This window comes from Dicentrarchus labrax, unplaced genomic scaffold (assembly GCF_905237075.1).
Source record: "Dicentrarchus labrax unplaced genomic scaffold, dlabrax2021, whole genome shotgun sequence".
Classification (NCBI taxonomy): domain Eukaryota; kingdom Metazoa; phylum Chordata; class Actinopteri; family Moronidae; genus Dicentrarchus; species Dicentrarchus labrax.
The window spans coordinates 7,203,010-7,223,728 of NW_026136714.1; the positions used below are offsets into that span (position 1 = coordinate 7,203,010).

General features: G+C 43.6%; 2 protein-coding genes across 9 annotated transcripts in view; one reads left to right on the forward strand and one right to left on the reverse strand.

Annotated features, from left to right (window-relative positions):
* The window catches only part of slf1 (SMC5-SMC6 complex localization factor 1), a 31,947-nt gene extending 30,383 nt beyond the window's left edge, over positions 1-1,564 (forward strand). For both annotated transcript variants that reach the window (XM_051423740.1, XM_051423741.1), the window contains one exon: positions 605-1,564. In XM_051423740.1, the coding sequence (XP_051279700.1) occupies positions 605-1,092 (488 nt within the window). In that variant the 3' untranslated portion in view covers positions 1,093-1,564. The remainder of the gene's footprint in view (positions 1-604) is intronic.
* Positions 1,565-2,113: 549 nt separating this feature from the next.
* Positions 2,114-20,719, reverse strand: part of mctp1a (multiple C2 domains, transmembrane 1a) — a 132,091-nt gene continuing 113,485 nt past the window's right edge. For all 7 annotated transcript variants that reach the window (XM_051423736.1, XM_051423734.1, XM_051423735.1 and 4 more), the window contains 4 exons: positions 14,387-14,496; positions 13,535-13,644; positions 13,151-13,248; positions 2,114-5,337 (listed from right to left, as the gene is read on the reverse strand). In XM_051423736.1, coding sequence (XP_051279696.1) covers positions 5,266-5,337; positions 13,151-13,248; positions 13,535-13,644; positions 14,387-14,496 — 390 coding nt within the window. In that variant the 3' untranslated portion in view covers positions 2,114-5,265. The remainder of the gene's footprint in view (positions 5,338-13,150; positions 13,249-13,534; positions 13,645-14,386; positions 14,497-20,719) is intronic.

The window sequence follows — 20,719 nt, forward strand, 5'->3', positions numbered from 1 at the left end:
GTATGTTTTAATACATGTCTGAAGGGCATCTTTAAAACTCCTTACCAATATGTTCATTGTGCTCTGAACAAGTAGTTTCAAGTGACTCACATCCTTCCTTTCTTTAAATCTGGGAGGCAACTGAAAGATGAGCTGTAGTGAACGCGGGTCAAACAGTATTTATCTTAAGTAGTGTTTGCTTTTAGATTTTCAGTTTTGTCATGTTGTGTGTGTGAAGGTTGTGACATGCTCAAACTGCCCATGCACGCACTTTGTCTCGAGCACTCCAACAGCTGAATACATGATGTGCTCTCATCCTTGCACTTTCATATGGAGAGTTAATTCAATATAGACATTTACACATCCTGTTAAAGTCTCTTTCTGTACAGTATTAATGAAGTGTTTGGTGCTATCAGAACAATCTTGAGTTAACTTTTGAATGTGTTTTTAGTTCTGTCAGGATTGTTGCAGATTGTTTCCTCTTGCTGCAGAATGTGTAATGGGGAAATGTGAGCTGTCGTGTGTAGAATATGCCACACCTGCAAGATAGAAATGTGATAAGTGACTGCAGTCATAATCCGCAATGGTTGTGTGGTCTGATCCTGTATACCTTTGCCCCCTCCAGGCTCAGCTCTCCTGCAGCAGACTGATGGAGATGGTCGGACACCCCTGGATCTGGTCTCTGCTACAAGTGAGAGGGAGGAGCTCCTCCACAGCGCACAGGTCGGAGACTCGGACCTGAGAAACAGGGCAGTAACTCAGGTGTTGAACCTGCCCCTCCTGGAAGCCGGATCCTCTTTGCTGGCTCACCTAATTTTCTCCTACCAGCAAGAGAGGGGCCTGTTCGGCTGCGTGCAGCCCAGGGACAAATCCCACAGCCTGGTCAGGGCCCTGGAAGCATACTCCCTCCAAAAAGTGACTTTGGGCTGGACGGACCAGCGGGTAGTGAAGCTGGTGGAGGATGCAGAGACACTGTTGGAGCTCAGCAGGGGGAGGTATCTGGGGCAGGTGTCTCAGGCAGTGAAAGAGTGCAAAGGAGAGAATATACAGTTCCTAATGGAGATACTGGAAGATCTTAAGTCACGGGGAGAAGCGCTAGTGGCTGACCTCTGACAGGATCAACACACACAACACACTGAAAAGACTGAATGCACAACTTGTGATTAAAATGTTATCAGTTATATACAACTGTTCATTATATGTTCATACAATTCACAAAGGCCTTAACATGTCTACACAGGCAACAAACACCATCTGGTCGGATATATGCCATGTGGCCTTCTATCTTCCCTTTCAGGTAAATGGGTAAGCGTGTGTTTTGGAAGTTACATGTATGTTCATTTCTACAGAGAAACCATTTTAAAACGACATAAATATCTATAAATATATATATATATATATATCACACACATACACCTGGTTTTAGTTTAAAATACTTCATACTTGGCAGGAAGAATGTATTTATGTTGAATGTTCACACAGTTGCACATTTTTAGGGCAACACTAACATTTCTGTTACACTACTACCTCACGTTCTTGTTTTCTACGGCTACTTAATGTTCAAAGATAAAAATATTTTAATTTACGTTTTTTCTTTTGTTAATATCTATTATTTATGACAATAAATGAAAGTGACTTCATTGACTGTTAAACTCCCATGCCAAGGTGTTAACAAATTTGGCATTGAATCAAAGTGGTCAAGTCTTTTATTCCACTAAATCAGAGGAAATGGCTTCTGCAGCATAAGGCTGAGAGGTGCTCTAACAAATGGAGTGGCTTCATGAGGGGGCAACATTGAAAGAAAGTAAAAACCAGTTCTCACAGTAGTCCTCTGAGATCCTTGAGGCACAGATGTGCACTCAGGGTCTCAGCCACACAGACAGCAGTGAGGAATGAGCCACTTCCTGAAGCTGAACATGAATGAAGAAAGGGGCTGAGGTCTGCTTGTTGGGGTGGGTCGAGTGTGCCATGGAGCAACGGAGGTGAGGAGAGGGTGATTTAAACCTGAAACGTGAACACTGCTGGTATCTGAGACTGAGATGAATGGCTTTATATTCCCTTCGCTGCTACCAGTATTGGCTTAGAAATTAAATTGTTGATGTGGACACAATTTTTTACAAAAACCCAAACACTGTCAAGATGATAAAAAATATTTAATCTCGTGTTTTTCCTTTTTTTCAAAATAAGCAACATACATCAGATGCATTTGATTTCTCAAACCAGAAATATACATCATATTCTATTTCACCCCTCCTGACCAAACCCATGTCTCAGCTCCCTATTCCTGTCCTGAAATGTCATTGGTCAGAACTGGGCACATGAAGATGATGTCACTGGCAGGCAACATCGCAGGCGGAAAAAGACAGATCTTAGAAAATGAGACAGGCATACACCTACATTACAATATCATCACCAGACCATCAACAGGCATACTGTATAAAATATAACATAAATTAATAAGAAGTAAGCTATTTACAGTATCATTTAAAAAATAAATAGTCTCATTTCAACTTGGTGCAAATAAAAGTGCTTTTTTTTTTCCCTTTACAGCTGTCAGTCTGATACATTCCTCTATAGAATTTATTTTCTCTACATCATACAAAATAAAAACACTTTGGTTTGCTTGCAAACGGAGCCTAAACCCAATGACAAAAAATAAGAAACTGTTTTTGGATGCAATACCACACAATAGTCACCACAAATTTCTGTAAAATAACTACATACAGTAGTAGACGCATACATATCAGGTATTCAAACAGTCCCTTCAGGCATTATAAAAAGCCATCCTTCACGAGCCACAGTGTTTGTTGAGGAGGCTATAATCAGTCTGCGACGCTGCTCTTGGGGGACAGTCTGTTATTGTCTTTCAAGTGGATTCCTCAAAGCAACAAAACAAAATCAATGGCCCTCTGGAGTGACAGATCCGAGCCTGTTGATATTTAAGCATGGAGATGGATGGGTAAAGAGGGAGGGAGAGGGTAGAGGCGATGGCTGGCAGACAGGCAGGGCGAGAGGATGACAAAATGGCTGAAGAGAGCTCCAGTTGCGGTAGAGAGGGGGTTTAGAGTGATAAAGAGACAGAGAGACAGACGAACAGACAGACAAAGGGGAAAGATGGAGGGGGGGTGGTGGTGGTGGAGGCAGGGATCAGTAGGATGAGAGGAGGCCTCCTCAAATGTAGCCTGAGCTGTGATCTTTCAACAGATGCTCAGCAAGAAGCCCAGGAGACCATCCCTTCAGACAGGGTCGCAACCCCGCTCACTGACGAATGAGGGAACCGCAGAGAGAGCAAACGGAGAGAAGCACGATGGGAAGAGAGGGTCTGAAATAGCATAAAACACACATACACACATCCCTCCATCCCTGACATCTCAGGCCTAAGTCCCCTCAGAGCCTTGTCTTGTCACACAGCGACTTGCTGCTCATCTAGCTGACGGCCTTCTACACCAGCAAACTCCACACCAAATAACAGCTGGCACTTCTGCTGCAGCACACACACATGCTTTTACATGCTGACACACACACACACACACACACACACACCGACTCAATCTACGCATCAGTCTACAGCTGGAGGGGAGATACAATTGTAACACACACCAACGCTGAGAAAAGCAACATGTCTTTGATTGCATAAACGTGTATACGCAAACACTCTTACATACACAGTTCACATACACAAGCCTCTGTCTCTGGAAAGACAGATCAAAGTTGAGCTGTGGGCACAGGAGGTGGGGCAGATGGAGAGGGCGGCCAGCCTGGGGCACAGCATCACAGAGAGCATGTTTGTGCGAGTGTGTGTGCCTGAGAGGGAGAGAATGTGCCTGTTCAAATGGGATGTTATGCTTTCATCTGTAAGCAAGAAGGTACAGTATGTGTATGTGAGATCTCTTAAAAAAGCAGCGTATTCACATGAGAGAATGGGGTGGGGTGGGGTGGGGTGGGGTGGGGTGGGGTAGGGGGTTTGTGTCTACATGCATGCATGCATGCTTGTGTGTGTGAATGCTCTTGTGTGTGGCCGCCGAGGCAAACACACGGGGACATGAGAGGAAAGGAGACCAGCCTTTCAAACAAGATTAGGCCTGTGGCTGCCTAAAGGCCTGCCTGCCTGGCGACACTCTGCATAGACTGGGTGACATCTATATTAACACCACGACAGCAGAAGGCCCAGTCTGCTGCGCCTCCTGACAGCCGGAGAAGGTGTCTCACTGATTGACTGACTGGGGATTTGGACATGTTTTTAAGGGGTTAAACGAGGCTACAGCTGAACTATATGGACACTTAGTAAGTGATAAAGGTTTGGGGCATAATGCCAACTGTCTAATACTCAACAGTGTTGCTCTTTTTTCCTCTGGGTATTATTTAATGATGATTATGTAATCACAATCTATTTTAAGAACAGACTCACTGTACTTTAAACTAAAACCACTTTGTTTGAGTCAAGTCTTTAAAAAAAGCTAATTTGTCCATTGTGTAAAAGCACAGACAGATACCACCACAAGCTTTCAGCCTGTTGGTCCAATTTTGGGTTTGTGTGGAAGGACATATCTGGAGGCTACTACCATAATTGCTAATCAACTTGGCTGGCTGAGTTAAGTGGAGACAATCCAAATGACTGCCAGTGAACATAACATCATTACCACATCCAAAAGGGGAAGAAAACAAAAGATACTTCAGTACAAAAACAATTACAAAATATAAACATATTACCAAAATCATTTAATAACTACAATACGAGCTAAAAAAACCCCTTAATAGTCTATTGAAGAGCAATAATGCAGAATGTTAGTATAAGGCTTGTATTTTGATAAACATGGACAAACTGACAATGTCTTTTTGGGATGGTGAGTTTAAATGTTAAAACTCGTTTTACTCATTGTTTGACACTTGTGGCAAGCAAATGGTCAGAGTCCTCTGAGCTGTCAGAGTGATGGAGAGAAGAAAGGAGGACAGTGGCTCACACGGCTGAGAAAAAGGTCATTTCATCCATCCTTCCCAATCGCCTTTAAAATCAATCAAAAGCATAAGGGTGATGAGAATAATTCAAGAGATTACTTGTACTTGTCTTTTTTCATACAAAAATTACACTTCAGGAAACTGCACTGTACATCGTGAGTAATTAAAGACAGAAGAATGTTTAAGAGAAGAAAATAGGAAAGAAAAAAAGGAAAAAGGATAATTGAGCCGAGTGGGTCCAGAGCCGCCTTCCTCTGCTCCTCAGTGGCCAGTAATAGACCACGAGAAGAAAAGTAGAGAAGAGAGGAGTTGGTGGGTGGACACAGTCATCTACCCGGGGTTGTTTTTCTTCCTTTTATTTGGACTGGGATTGGGATCCAGTTTCAGCTCTCGGTACTGCACCTGTTAAAACACACAGAAACACACACGCAGGCATGCACACACGCACACACACACGCACACGCACGCACACGCACACAACACACACCACCCGGTCAGGTGGAAAGAGCAAAGGATGCTTGAATAGCACAGAAACCCTCCAGAGGCTCTCTGAGTCCAGCTGTGTGGAACAGTGGCCTCAGGGAGGGGATTACACACTGATTACAACACACACATGCGCACGCACACACGCACACACACACACACACACACACACACACACAGATGCACAAAAAGACACTCACATGTGCATACACATACACAATCCATGTGCACTGTTAAAAGCTCCAGATACACAGACACACAAATATACACACATACTTCCACAGATGTGGGACAGTGGCCTACGGGAAGGGATCACACAAACAAACAGAGAACAGGGCAAGGCCTCATGGGAAAGCTTGGAGAGACAACAGAGTCATCTCAGCATGGCAAGATGGTGAGGAAAGAAAGGGCAGAGAGATGGGAAGTAGAGAGAAGGTAGGAAAAAAAATGCATCATAACCCTTTCAAAACCAAAGCCTAGAGCTGGTGGTTATAGCTACTACAGTATCAACACACTGCTTATCCATTATGTTCATCATTACACCAGCTACTGATGAGGTTACCAAACACACAAACATACTGGACATTTTCACTGTGTTTGCATCATTCATGGTACATGCAAACATTTCTCTCCACTAATAATGAGTGGACACTACAAAATATGTGATACCTGATGAGGCTCAGCAGGAGGAAAAGAGGAACTTCCAGAGTTTCCTTTTTTGATTTACTCAAGGACAGCAAAAGGAAACACATTGACATGGTTGATCGCAGAGCCTCATGTTATGCCTCGTGTTTTGTTAACAGTAAAAGCTGACCTAAACTCACCCATTTGCTACACGACTACATATTCTGTGGCCCTACTTTGCCTGACCTTAAAGAAACAATATGACATTTTGGGAAATACCCCTTACAAAAGAGTTGGATGAGAAGAGTGGTACCACTCTCATCTGTGTCAGCTAAATATGAAACTACAGCCATGAGCTGGTTAGCTTATCGTAGCATAAAGACTGGGAAAAGTGGAGTGTGAACAAGTGGTTTTATGGGGCTTATGTTCTGGACTATTTCTTTTGAATAGTGAAGTCCCAGGGTCTTATTATCACTGTGAGGTTGCCAAAAAAACCAGCAGGGATTCCCAGAATTTACTGTGCCAGACCAAATAATAATCCAGCAAATAAAAATAACTCCTGTAAGCAAAACCATTTTTTTAGACTTTGGTTTTTGTACAGATTAAATGAACATAACATGTTATTAGTGAGCTTTGGAGGTGCTGGTAAGCAGCTTATGTTACCTTTGGACAGATCCAGGCTAGCTGTTACCCCCAGTTTCTAGTCTTTATGCTAAGCTACGCTAACCATCACCTGGCTATATCTTCATAATTAAGACATATGAGAGTGGTATCTGTCTTCTCACAGCAAGAAAGTGAATAACTAAAAAAAAGTTATATTAAAACTATTCCTTTAATAGTATGATTTACCCACATTCAATATCTAATGAGTACTTGTATCACCATTGTATCACTAAAAACTTAAAACAGACATTTTAGTGGCACCTTACAATCACTTCAGAATATGTTCAGCATTATCAGTGAGGGAGCGTCAACCCTTTCTTCCAAAGGGAGCTGATTACCACTTCATGTGATGCTTTGCAAAGATGGTGAGCAGAGCTCTTCATCTTCAGAGTTGGTGCTCTTAAGTGATGGACACTCAATACGCAACAGCATCACAGTGGCTGAGCGTCAACAACCGGGGGCTGTCACTCTGGCAGTCTCACTTTCAGATGTACACACACTTGTGCATGCACACACAAATACAGTCGCTAGCCTAGACAGATTCAAGACACTGACAAGCACTAGCCACTGAATCAGAATACTAATAGAAAAAAAAAAAACAAGACTTAACAGTCACAGCACCAAAGAGTCAGTATCGTCTGTGGGATCCTTCCTAGGCAGATGTACTGTAGGCTACTCTGCCTGTCTGACTGACTGACACCCTCTCTGATTCTCCAGGCAGACAACAAACTGACGTCAATATGGTTTCTCTGTTCTGTCTCGTGGTGGGTCTGTCTGCTGTGGACGGGAACAGCAGCGTCTCTCAGCGCTGGCTGGGAACAAGCTTTTATTATCCATCTTCTACTGGTTCCCACTGTCGCTTCAATGACGCCTTCCAGTATCCTCTGCCTGCAATGTACAATTCTGAGATGCAAAGAGGTGTGTGTGTGTGCCCAACAATGAAGACACACATGAGTTCCAGCAAAGGGAATGTACACACACACACACACACACACACACACACACACACACACACACACACACACACACACACACACACACACACACACACACACACACACACACACACACACACACACACACACACACACACACACCTGTGCCTCCCACATCATGCAGAAACACAAAACTCCCATAAAAATCTGCACGCTGTACACACATGCAGTGGGGTATTTCCGTTCCTCTGTCTCACAGTGGTGGTCACCAATGTCTCGTTAAGGTGCTTACAGAGTGGTTAGGCCAGCATGTGTTGCTCTCTATGCCTCACTAGCCAGCCAGACTGCACTGATTCAGATCTGGTTACTCCTCACTGTCCACAAGGCAAACTAACATCCTACCAAACAGCTGTGCAAATACAACCGGTATGTGGGTTACAGTGAGAGAGAAGAGAGACAATAAGGTAGTCCGAAAGGCAATGATGGAATAAACAAGGGAGGAAAGGAATGATGGGAAGCGATAGACAGAAAGGACAGAAATAGATGGAAAGATGAAGGGATGAAGGGCAGAGAGCGGGACAAACCAACAAAGGGAACAGGAGCGAAAACAATGAGAGTGAAGAAGAGCCTGGGTGAGACAGAGGGAGATCTGTGGACACTCGGGTGATGACAGATACTGTTGTCATGTGGGTGTGGATCCTTTTATAGCACTGCCAACTAAAGCAGACAACGGAGCAAAAACCCAGGGGACAGAGAGGGGTTTATATGGCCCCATCTGTGTGTGTGTGTGTGTGTGTGTGTGTGTGTGTGTGTGTGTGTGTGTGTGTGTGTGTGTGTGTTGTGTTGTTGTGTGTGGGTGGGTGCGTGCGTGCGTGCGTGCGTGCGTGCGTGCGTGCGTGCGTGCGTGCGTGCGTGCAGTGGTAGTTTCGTTAGGGGACCGTGACAGTCCTGGCAGAGTGCCCACATGGACTGCGATCAATGACAGTGGTGCATCCATGGATGAACAAGTGAGTGAATGGCTGAATGATTTAATTCACTCATGAGTGAAGGACTAACAACACATCTGCATGTAGCGTGGATACATGGACACTTATCTGTTAATATCAAATAATTGCGAGCAAATTCACTTAAAATGCACATTTATCAACATGTTTCTCTATATGCAACTTATTCTCACTCTTGCCTCAAGCTTCAAGCTAGATAACATGGATCCAAAAGTAGGACAGGTATTGCGCGGGATCACTGGCTGTTAGTGGTCCCATTATACGACCAAACGCCTACAGCAGCAAAAAGGAACAGGCAATTTAATTTTGCGCGTTGACATTCCTGTCCAAACAAAACTCTTTGTGAGTGCAGACAAAAAAAGAAAAGTTTGCATGTCAGTAGAAAGTAGGGTTTTGTTTCTCATGAAGAGTAGCGAAGGGGATCAACAAAAAAAAAGGCTGCAGGAAAAAACAGTATCTCAATCAAACACAAGTTTTCTCTGTGAAGAGCTTCCAGCCGAGAGAAATGGGGCTCATGCGTCACAGGTTCAATTCCACCTTACAGGTGACAGGCCTGCCTGATGGTATATACCCTTGGCTCCCCCGCTCACCTTACCTGACACACACACACACACACACACACACACACACACACACACACACACACAGAGAGACAGACAGACAGACAGACGCACACACAGTCGCCAAACCGATGCAGAAAACAAGAGCTAGTTAAAGTCAAAAACAGAAGAATAGGCAGAGGAGGCGAGGAGAAAGTGGGACGTTAGCAAAATAAAAGAAACCGGAATTGGGTGAAAGTAAAAAGTGTGGTAATGCGGTGAGCACATAAGCAATTTGGTAGCGCGAGTGGGGAGCTTAAAGGGAACATCGACAAGAGAAGCAGTGGGTAAAGACCCAGCGCTGCTCAAAGGCTGCTCCACCCTCGCTCCTCTCCTCTCCTCTCCCAAATGTTGACAGTACAAGTGCAAAACAGGCTTTGAAGTGTGCTCTGCTGAAGGGGCGCCGTGTACCATGCATCGTGCTTCGTTTAACTGTGTTACCCACAAAGCATCCCGGGACCTGCTCCTCTCCCTGCCTCTCATTCTCTCTCTCTCTCTCTCTCCCTTTCACATTGAACCTTTGACAGTGTTGTGATGATGCCAGTGTGGGCAGACAGACAAGGCGAAACCAAGGTTGGTGACAGTGAGCAAAAAAAGAAAAGAAAAGGCAAATAGGCGAGTAAATGAATGAAGTCAAGAAAGGCAAGGGAGCAACATTTTAATGATACTATGTTATTCTGTTTTTCAGTCCTTTCCGGAGAGCACAAAACTCAGCAGGTTTCATCTCATGTGACGCCTAATGGAGCATAAGGGTTATTAAATGTTTCCAGGGAAACACTACTGTGTATAGTTCACACATCTGCAGATCGGAGGATTCAGCACTCACGTCTAGTGCTGGGAAAGAAAAGGCATGTCAAGGTGACATAAACCAGTGAGCAAAATTTTTTTACAAAGTAAGGAAAGTTTCGCCTATTAGCTGCTGTGGCAAGACACATACTGAATAGTGACTAATTGGCCACTGAAATGTTTAAATTTGCCACAAAAGTGGAGAAGGACAAAGCAAAGGAGAGAGAGACCTCTGGTAGATGTAAGTGATGGCATCTGGCAACGTTTCAACCTTTAACTATCCTGCCTTTGACCCCTGTATGTCCAATGAGGTTTCATCCCCAACATAAATGTTGTCTAAAAATATTAACCCAACTCCCCTCTGCTCATTAGGCGCTAAATTGGAATTCATGCTTATTTTTGTACTGGGGGTTTGATCCGGCTCCTTTACACCGATCATAAAGGGCCACTTGGCATGCTAATTGCCTTGGTCCTACTTATACACTCCCTAGCTCACATAGCTAATGGTGTCGTAAAACATACTAGTGCACTGACACCTCCCAAACGCCAGGTAGGGAATACTTAACACTATAAAGGTGCTCAGTTTGGCCTCGTTTAAGAGGACATGAAGGATTCCCTGATAATGACCATAACGATAGCTTGAGCTGGTAAAAGATCCAAACCAGATACAAGAAACTGTTACCCAGAGAGGGAGAGTGATTCTTGTACACACACATGCACTAAATACCAGTGCCAGTCTTTAACACCGCTGCTTACAGAGGGACATAATGATTTAAGTAAACTGTTCAGGTGGTAAAAAGGTAACTCGTGGGGTTGGGCTTCCATGCACCACTAAGGATTTCGTTTTTAAAGGGTGTTTGACAGTGCTGTTAGGGGCCCAGTGTCATTGATTTAAAGAGCTAGGTTTGCAAGACTAAAGTACCTTTTTTTAACTGTACAACTGATGTAAAGTGAGTGTTGCTGCTGCTAAATGCAAAGTTGCTTTTATGTACTACTGTACACTATAAAGATAAATGAAAGAGGAGTCTAAAAGTCCAAAAAGCTGTTCCATAGTTGCTGGAATGCTGTACTGCTACATAAGTTATGATGGACGGTGGCCCAGTGTGGATGCCCTTTGTATATAAAGTCATTAGAACCTCATCAGTTCTGGCTGCACTGAAGCACCTCCAAATGATGCGGAACAGTATACTGAAACACCCCCAACCCACCTCACATGCACTACTGCTGGGAGAGCATGTGTGTGTGTGATTATGTATGTGTGTTAGGTCACACCGGGGCCCTGAAATAGCACTTCATTAGTCATCCAGGGTATCAGGCATAGTGGGCCCTTGCACCAATGCCAGTGGGTGTCGTGGACACGTGCCTGTGAGGGGACGCTCCATTTGGACCCCAGCAACTCTGTGCATCATCCCAGAGCCTAAAGGGCTTAATCCCCACAGACGGCTTTGACCCAGTAAGGCGGGGGCAGGCAATGAGGTGAACCCACCACCGCAGGCAGCAGCGGGACGCACCGCAGAGCAGAACGTTCTGGTCTGTTTTTAGCCAACAACTGCAGTGCAGGGTGTCTTCGCAGAAAATTAACCTTTGGATGCAGTGATGAAGAGATCAGCGCAGGTCTCAGTTCTTTCTCAGCTGACTAAGCAGCAAATCAAAATTTTAATGACTTTATTTTATTAATACAAACAAGAGCACCCTACCCTAAATAATCAAACTAATCGTCTCCACCGATCAATCAACTCTTACTTGTACTTTCTGTCCTCATTCCTCCTCCTGTTTCTCTATTTCCATCCTCATTTTCCTCCCCTGAAATCTATTCTTACCCCTCTCCCTTGGTCTTTCACCCTCATTACTCGGAAAGCTTCCAAACTGTCAGTGAAACCTGGCAACAATTACCATTCCCACAGCTGCAGCAATAACCGTTACAGTAGCACTTACAGTATTACTTATACAGTAGGCACAACTCCAGCAGCACGGGCACCAGACCAGAGCACCATGTCTGCCCCACCTTCCCTAGCCAGCAGGCCCTCATTAGGGGCCTTGTAAAGGCCTCATACCTGCAGGGGCTGGGCCCCTTCACCGCTCAGTTCCTCTAGGCTCCAGGTGTGTAAGGTGGCTGCACTTCACCAGAGGGGACAGCTTGGTCTCATTTAAGCCGATGGCTACCTGCCTGATGCCTACTGCTACAGCAGGCCCCAGTAAACTAAGAAACTGTAAAACTGCACGGGGGCCGAAAGGGGGAGAACAGGGGTGTGTAGGGGAGCAAGGATTATGACCCTGTAAAGATGAAAGAAGTTGTGGGCAACAAGCGATCAAAGAGGAAGTGTGTCAGCGCTGATGTGGCAGGGGATTGGTCGTATCAGAGGCCCCGGGTCGTTCAGCCTCAACCTGCATGTGTGTTTATCTGTGCGCTCATGTGCATGTGTATTGAACTCAGCACAGCAGGGCTTAACGGCCACAGCGGACACCATCGGAGCTGGATAACACAACGACTTTCACAAGCTGCCGCTTAATTGCAGTTTAAACTGCACTTTGTCCTGAGCAGCACAGCACGTTACAGTTAACATACACACACACATACACATTTACACACCATTTTTTACCTAACGAAGCATCTGTAGTCTTCAGTCACAAAGTTAATCTGATCTCACGGTTAATGTAGAAGCAAAACCGCATGGGGCTGGTTAACTGTTGGTTTACACTCGGTTCCAATTACTAGCATAGCTGGGAAACAACAGCTAACTGTAATTGTGTGTGAGTGTATGTGTATGGAGTCAATCAACCTAGTTATATGCTGGGCACTAAACTCACTTAACCTCGTTATCTTATTACACAGCTCCAGCTATGTATGTGGAAATTGAATTAGACTAGGAAGCTATTAATAGGAAAACACAGAAACGACTTTGAAACAGTTAGATTAGATGTCTGCATGGCTAAAACAATGGATAGTCAGTTCACATGAAAAGTACAACAGTGAGGAGCCAACAGAGGAAGAAAAAGAAAGAAAACAGACCGAGGAGATCATAAAAGGAGCCCTAACTCATGCCCATGTCTGGAACTGACAGATGTGTTGTCAAAAAGATATAAAAGATGAGACAAAGATAAAAGAGGAAAGTTCACCCACCACTTGTACATCTGAGGGCACTCTGGACAGAAAGTCTAGCAGCTCGTTGTTATCAATGGTGTAAGGGTCTCGCAGCTTCTTGGTGAATTTATTCACCCCTGTAGAGAGAAAAACGGGGGCAGGTACGGAAGAGTTGGGAAAGAGAGGTGGACATAAGTACACAAGTTGTTAAAGCCTTTATGTTGTACTATGAAAATGTACTTAGAATATAACACAAATGACTGCCTGTGCTTCCCCCCCAATACAATACATAAAAAGAAGCATGTAACACTGCCACATGCTTACTTTGATTCTGTATTTACATTTAACTATATCTTTTAAACTTAATAACCTACACTTACAGTACATGTATATAAACAATGCACATTTTTGACATTAGCTCACCCCAGGCTAGCACAATGTATCTTAGAGGGATGAAGTATATGATGGTGGTGGCCACTCCAAGAGCCACAATGGCCAGCCAGCTTAAGAAAGGCACAGTCCAGTTAAATGTGCTGCAAAGAGAGGACAAAAAGGGACTGTAAAAATCAGGAGCAAAACTCAGTCCAGCCAAACATGATGAGAAAGAGTAGAGAGTCAGAAAGGGCATTTTAATACTTTTCAACCCAAACAAGCTGATCCGGATGACCCTGCACTACAGATTCATCACACTCAGTGGAACTGTGCAGAAGGAAATAACTTCACCCAAAGTGTCTCACAGGTCAGCAATGCAGGGTGAAAATGGGCTGAGACTCAATACAATTCACACTATATTATCAGTAAAATGCTCTCAACCCTACAGAAACACGGGTCAAAGATGTTTCAGTTTGATTTAAAATGTTTTTACCTGTAACTGAAGAAGGAACCTGCTTGGCTCTTTTTTTTCCCCTACAGCTTTTAATAAAAACAAAATTCCTTCCTTCCCGTTGCTTTGTATCTATGCAGGAGTGCATAGTAAATAAGTGTTTTGTTTTGTGCATGTGCAGTATTATGTGTTTAATCTAGTCTGTAGATGATTCAGTTAAGAGGTCATGCAGGGTTAAGTGAGATGTGATGGACATAAAGACAGACAGCGCCTGTGTTTGTCTCTCAGGGTTGGGTGTCACGCTGGCCGTGTTTCCTGAGAGCAGCACAGAGTTTTATTCAGTTAGGCTGACAAGTGGAAACAGGGCAACCTGGCATTGCAGGAAAAAACAACAACACAGGGACGTGCAGAGCGGAGCGGGCCGGGTGCCGAGGAGCGGGCTTACGACTCACTTCTTTATCCTCTCGCCATAGGAGGCCACTTCATCCAGTGCATTCTGCACGCTGATGCACACGTCCTGAATGGCATAAAGCTTGTTCATGAAGCCCTTTCTCTCCGAGTCCTGCAAGAGGACAGATAGAGATGTAGGCAAGGGAGAAAGAAAGCGAGGGAGAGGGAGGAAGAGATGGAGAGAGACAGTGAAGAGAAGGGAGGAGAGAGAAAGAGGAGAGAGAAGACAGAGGCTGGGCACAGGCATCTTTGTGAAAACAATACATTTTAAATAGCGTCAAAGATTTGGAGTGGGGAGCCAAATCACCGGATATCCTGAATGAACTGACGGAGTGCTTTCATTCCAGGCCGTAATAGAGATATAAAGTCGGCAGAACAAATCAAAATGTTTTCCTCCTTACAAAAGCTCACACAGGAAAATTTGAATATGTGAATAGAGAGACAGAATTAAACTGAAAGCCAAATGGATACATCAATCTTTGGGTGCTCTTTTTCTCTCTTTCTCTCTCTCTGCTGCTGCCAAGACAGCTAGGAAGACCGGGCAGAGCCCTCTTTTGTTCTGCTGGCTGGCACACTGTGATGATGTCACCAGCCGTGACATCATTATCATCCTTATTAACGCCGTCACCCACCATGAAGAGCTCTTCCTTTTCAACTTTTGATGGTTGAGAACTTGAGAGTATTGCGAGGAGTTGGGGAAGAAACCACAAACTAGGCAGGCAATGTAAAATCCACAATCCCCCTCTCTTACTGAAACAAAGTGAAGAATTGAAGAAGTCATGCAACAGTCAACGAGCTGCCTGCTGACTGACTGACAGGCAGGGACAGGATGGATCTGGACAGAATGAGGTGACAGAGAGTGATCGAGAGCCGTTGGCTGAGTGAGGACATCAACACGCAGACTGGTTGCGGCTGGATGTGATTGGTGGGCATGCTTGTGAGACAAAAAAGGGGGCATAACAAGAAGAGGAGGACTATCTGTTATCAGAAGGAAGTTACAAGAGTGTCCGTGGTTCTGTCATGGGTGGCCAGTTTACAATATGGCAACAGCAGGGAAATTTGAGCAAACTGGCGGAAGAGAAGACTTTCATCGTGAGATCATCTGGTTCGAGTACATTATCATGCCAACACACAGAACTATATATTGCTCGCTCATATAGAGACAATAATTTTTGTTTGGATGAATTGATGTGCTCTTTTCCCCTGCAGTTGAGAGTATTAGTTAAATAACTGAACACTTGCGAATATAAAGAATGAATTAAACATGCCAGAAAACCTCATTGCTCAGATAAGAAAGAATCTGGATTTCATAAAGCAGAGAAAAACAAGGATATTACACAGCTGTTTGAAGAACTTAAGTTAATTAACTGCAAAATGAACCTTAACTAGACATGGCCAGCAAATATATCTCTTCTGGTAAAGAAGCAGCATGTATAGCAATGGCTGTGTTAATGATGAAGATGGATGGCCATTGTTAGATTAGAGAATTAATCCTTATCATTATACCCAAAAAAGACAGTGAAGCAGTCAAAGACATGAAACCTCCAGGACCCCAGAGGCCTTTCATACATTTCGCTCCTTGAGGCCAGCCCCCCACCTCACCACAACCCTCCCATTGAGACCCCCCCCTGCACCTCCCCCAACCCCCGCAATGCGCCCTCTTCTTTTTACTCTCCATCCAGGATCAGATAATGTGAAAAATGAACCATGGAGCAGTCAGGGAGACCACATGGCCTCCCCAGAAAAACCACACAAGACAAATAGATATAATTAGACAGCGTCCCTGGGTTATTTTTCTTCGCAAATATTTTACAAGACTCCCTTTCTTTCTTCCTCTCTCTCTCCTCCTCTTCTCAGTCCTTTCCTCAGAGTCCATCTGTTTTTCATTGCTCGCTCAAACAAATCTCAGAACGCAGGGTCTATTGTGCTGGGCTGGGTTAGGACGAGCCGGGCTGGGCCGGGTCAGGCCGTTTTATTTTCGGGCTCAGACTCAAGGGAGAGTGTTTGAGGGCCAGGGGAGTGGTGTGAGAGAGCGGGCGGGGGTGGAAAGGATAGGTCAGAGGTCATCGGAGTATAAACCATTGCCACATGCCCCTCGGACTGCGGTCTGACTCGTATTTCCTGTCTTCAAACACGACTCGAGGAGGCGGGAGGTAGCAATAACACAGAGGGCCACGGAGAACCTTGTTTTCCCAGCTTCCCTGCACACTGCGCACATATGGAGCCAGGCAACCTGTTCTTATAATGGAACCTAATATGCACACAAACACACACGCACACACACACCCTAGAGCTATTAGATAAGGTTGATCTGCACACCTGGTCTTGCTGTGTGACTCTACAAACGACATTATATCCCAACACAGATTAGACGATGAGGGCCCTTGACTTCTAAAAGCAGTTTCTTTCTCTTCTGAGCAAGCTTGTTTCAGACTGCAATGTCATCACTGATAGAGAGGGAACTAGTGAGGAAGGAGACATGGCATTTGCACTTCACAGTCAAGGTTAAAGGAAGCTTTCTGTTGACTTGAATATTTGACAAAATGGTGAAATATTTGAATCAGAAGGTGAGCTTTCCAAGACACATTCACACATCCTCAAGAGTTAATCCACCAGTAACTAAATAAATTAAATCATGGACTCATAGTGTCAACCACAAGCTCACATGTGATATGTGATGAGAACATGGTTTTCCAGTCCTGACCAGCTTCTAGTCTCACTTAAGAGGAGGAGCAGGATCTTTACAGGAGACTCAGGGCCAGTATTTCCATCTGTCTCTTCCTGTGTCTGTCAAGGAGACTAAGTGGGTTTGTTTGGAGACCTGAAGGCAAGGCTAATAAAATGAAATCTGTGAGGCCTCTCTCTTTGACTTGGCTACAGTTGCAAGTCATGTTAATGCTCAAAGTATGCTACAAATCCCTGCACCTCTGTCAACAGTGTTCTGAAAGATGATGCTGCATGGCTTGAATCATCCAGACAAATAGTGTAATAAGCCTGCCTAATGAGTTTAGCATCGTGCAGTTTAATAGACTGCAACTGTAGGTTAATCTTCAATGTGTTACGCTGACATGTTACAGTAACTGCCAGTTCAGTCTGTGTATTACAAATTGTCATTACAGACGGATGACAGAACATTAAGTCTTGACGATTTCATCTACTATAATACAAGCCTGAATATATGTAAATATTATATGTACACTTTTCTGTCAGGTACACATGTGTCTGTATATGAAGTACAGTGAAGTACATATACCACTATGTGCAATGTCAGTAATTGAAATAAATCCTAAAGATATATATTTCTGCCACAAATATATTTACTCCATACAAATTATGCAAAATGATTGCATATACAGTGAGAGCAGTAATATTAAATGAAAACTAAATATATGCAAGAATATCAAAACACAGAATATAAATTAGCATCCCCAGTTGTGGGTTGACAGAATATATAAGAGGAGAGAATACATACTGTTTTAATTAATTCTTTGAATGCCCATGACCATCAGTACTCAGTACTAATATAAACACAAAGGAATCTTGAGGCCTTTACACAATTTCTCTGTCATTATTATTCATTCTCTTTGTCCTTTCCTGTGTGGTGTAGTTTATGTATAGCAAAGGGTCAGGGCTACTCAAGAGTGTGAAATGAATTCAGGGTAAAGTCAAAAGAACTGGATACTACTGTGTATTAAATGAAAAACTGCATTGAGACAATCTATTTATCCCGTGAATGAAATATTTCTATGTGCAGAAGAAACTCTTTGACATCAATTAACTCTCATCAGGTTGGTAGCAGAAATATTTTGTGAGTCTTTGTTGGCAGAGAGTTGTTTTAATTGCATGTATGCCGTTTAAAGACAATAAATGCATCTTTTGTGGTTATGTCCAAAGTTTGCATCATTTTTTGGATGTGTGGAGTGTGATATGAAATATCAGCCGAGCACCCATCAGTTCAGCATTGAGCCACCCTATGTGCAAGTGTGTGGAGCAGGCTGCATCATGGGAGTGCTCCCATCAGGGAAGACAGAGGCGGGAAGGCTCGTTAAAGTGATGTGAGCTGTTTGCATGCGTTAAGGAGAAACAACCCTCAGTGACACCAGAGAGAGCCCAGGGACACACACTCTCTCACACACACACACATAGAAACAGCCACGTTAGGCTAACCACATTGTACTTGCTGGTAAATTGTGGTAAACAAATGTGGTAAACTCCTTGAAACACTTGATCAAATATTTAACAAAGGAAAGATGCACAATGCCTCTGTGTACTCGACTGCTCCATTTCTCTTTCAGAGAGATAGCATCATGGCAAAGTACATCTAAATGCAAAAGTGCAACGTGAGCAGTTGTAAACTTTGCAAAGACAGTTTGTTCTTCACTGACCCAAGGCCTAGAGCTAAACAAGAGAGAGGTCACTGAGGACTTAGCCTATTACGATGGACTCAAATATCTGTCCTATATCTACTGGGTGGAAATAGAGAGAGCCATTTGAGACTGTTTTAACCTCCGATCACATTGTTCTCCCTGCTGGGTTACGCCATAAAAATGATAAACCTAACCGTTATAATGTAGCAGCATATATCCCATCACACCACAAAATGAGTCTGAACCACAAGTGGCTGCTGCTCATTGCTGCTGTGCTAAAATTGCACCTGTTTTTCTTTGTTTTCTTTTTGCCTCCCTCACTCTGGCAGCACAGTAAAAATTGAAATGTCATATAAAACGTGACAGGATGCTAATATGTGGCTCCCAGAGGGCATCTGAAAGCGTTCTTGTTGATTTTGTAACTGCAGAGGGAGTCGGCATCCCTGCCATTTCCACCCCAGGAAAAGGGGGGAAAAAAACATTGAAAAGTTAAGCAAGTTGAGGAATGCTTTAGGGGCGACACAAATTCAATTTCCAAAGCCTGTGCAAGAATTAGCGCATACAATTAGCATCCAGTGTATACTTACAACTTGACGTGTTGCTATCTCTCTGAAAAAATAATATGGATGGAAGAAAATTGTGATTTCGTACCAATAACCATGATATTTGGCTGTGCAGAATTTTTGACTTACTTTATTTAAGAATAATTTAGGGATCAATTAAAGGTAAATAAAAGCTTTTATTAGTTTTTTTGCATTCACTGGTGGCATTCCACTGAGTCTAGTATTATTTTGTTCTACACAAGTAACAATTCAGAGTCAAAACAGTGAAAATATTCAGGATGAAGCAAGAACTTGCACAGTATGTCCATTGCAAAATGCTCCAAAAAGTCTATATTACTTAATTTAGGATCAAAAGGGATAGTTCATAATTTGCATTACTGTATTTTTGTTAACCAGCACAATGAACAACATTTTCATGTTTTCATGTAAGTAACTGCTTTGTAAACTAGTCAAGTTATACATTTTTTATGTTTTACTTGTTCAATGGGAAACTTTTGTTCAGGCATAGTCATTTAATAATTTCTTATGGCAGAATGTTTTGACAGCAATCAAATGCAGCATGGAGTATTTTTTCTGTTCTCCTAAAACAGAGGCACATAATGTGAGCCAGTAGCTGCCCCTAAAATTAAAACTAATATGTTTCATCGGTGTCTATTCCAAGTATTACCAGCTCCACTGGGGAGTGATGAGTCACAGATTTTACCCACTGGGAGTTAAGAGAGGCCCCTTAGGAAAAAAAACTAAAACTTGGGAACCCAGTGGCCTAGAAGAACATCTCCCCTCTGTCAGGAAATGACAACAAGACGATACAAAGGCCCTGTGACCGGTCTCAGATACCACCATGCAACCTGGCACCTCGCCAGCGCCACATGAAAGAAGCAGATGTTCCTTCATTTTTTTTTTTTGAGGCTGCGGTTTTAATAAATAATTTATCCCATACAACAACTAATCCATGAGCGAATGTGGGGAATACATCTCTATTTCCCTCCCTCTCTTTTTATCATAAACACATAAATATCTGTTTAACTAGGGTGTTGAGATGCGCTGCACGTCTTCCCAGCCCTCATCAAGCAGCTCGCACACACAAAGGCCACGTTAAGATGTGAAGGGGCGTCCCCACTCCCATAGGCCCAAATGGATGAATGTCAGGAGAGTGTGTATATGTGTATGTCTGTGTGTACAGGATATACACACAATTTTCTTTGAGAATATCTGTTTGTGCCGAGGGTTGCGCCCACAAAACCAAAGTCAAACTCCAGTTAAGACTGTCAGCTGAAGGTGGACCAGGCAGACACAATGCTCTCTAGTACTAATTAGTCTCTTCACCCAGCCTAGTCCCATAGCGAAGATAAATATACACGTATGTAAAAGAGAGGGATAGAGGGAAAGAGAGAAAGAGGGAATA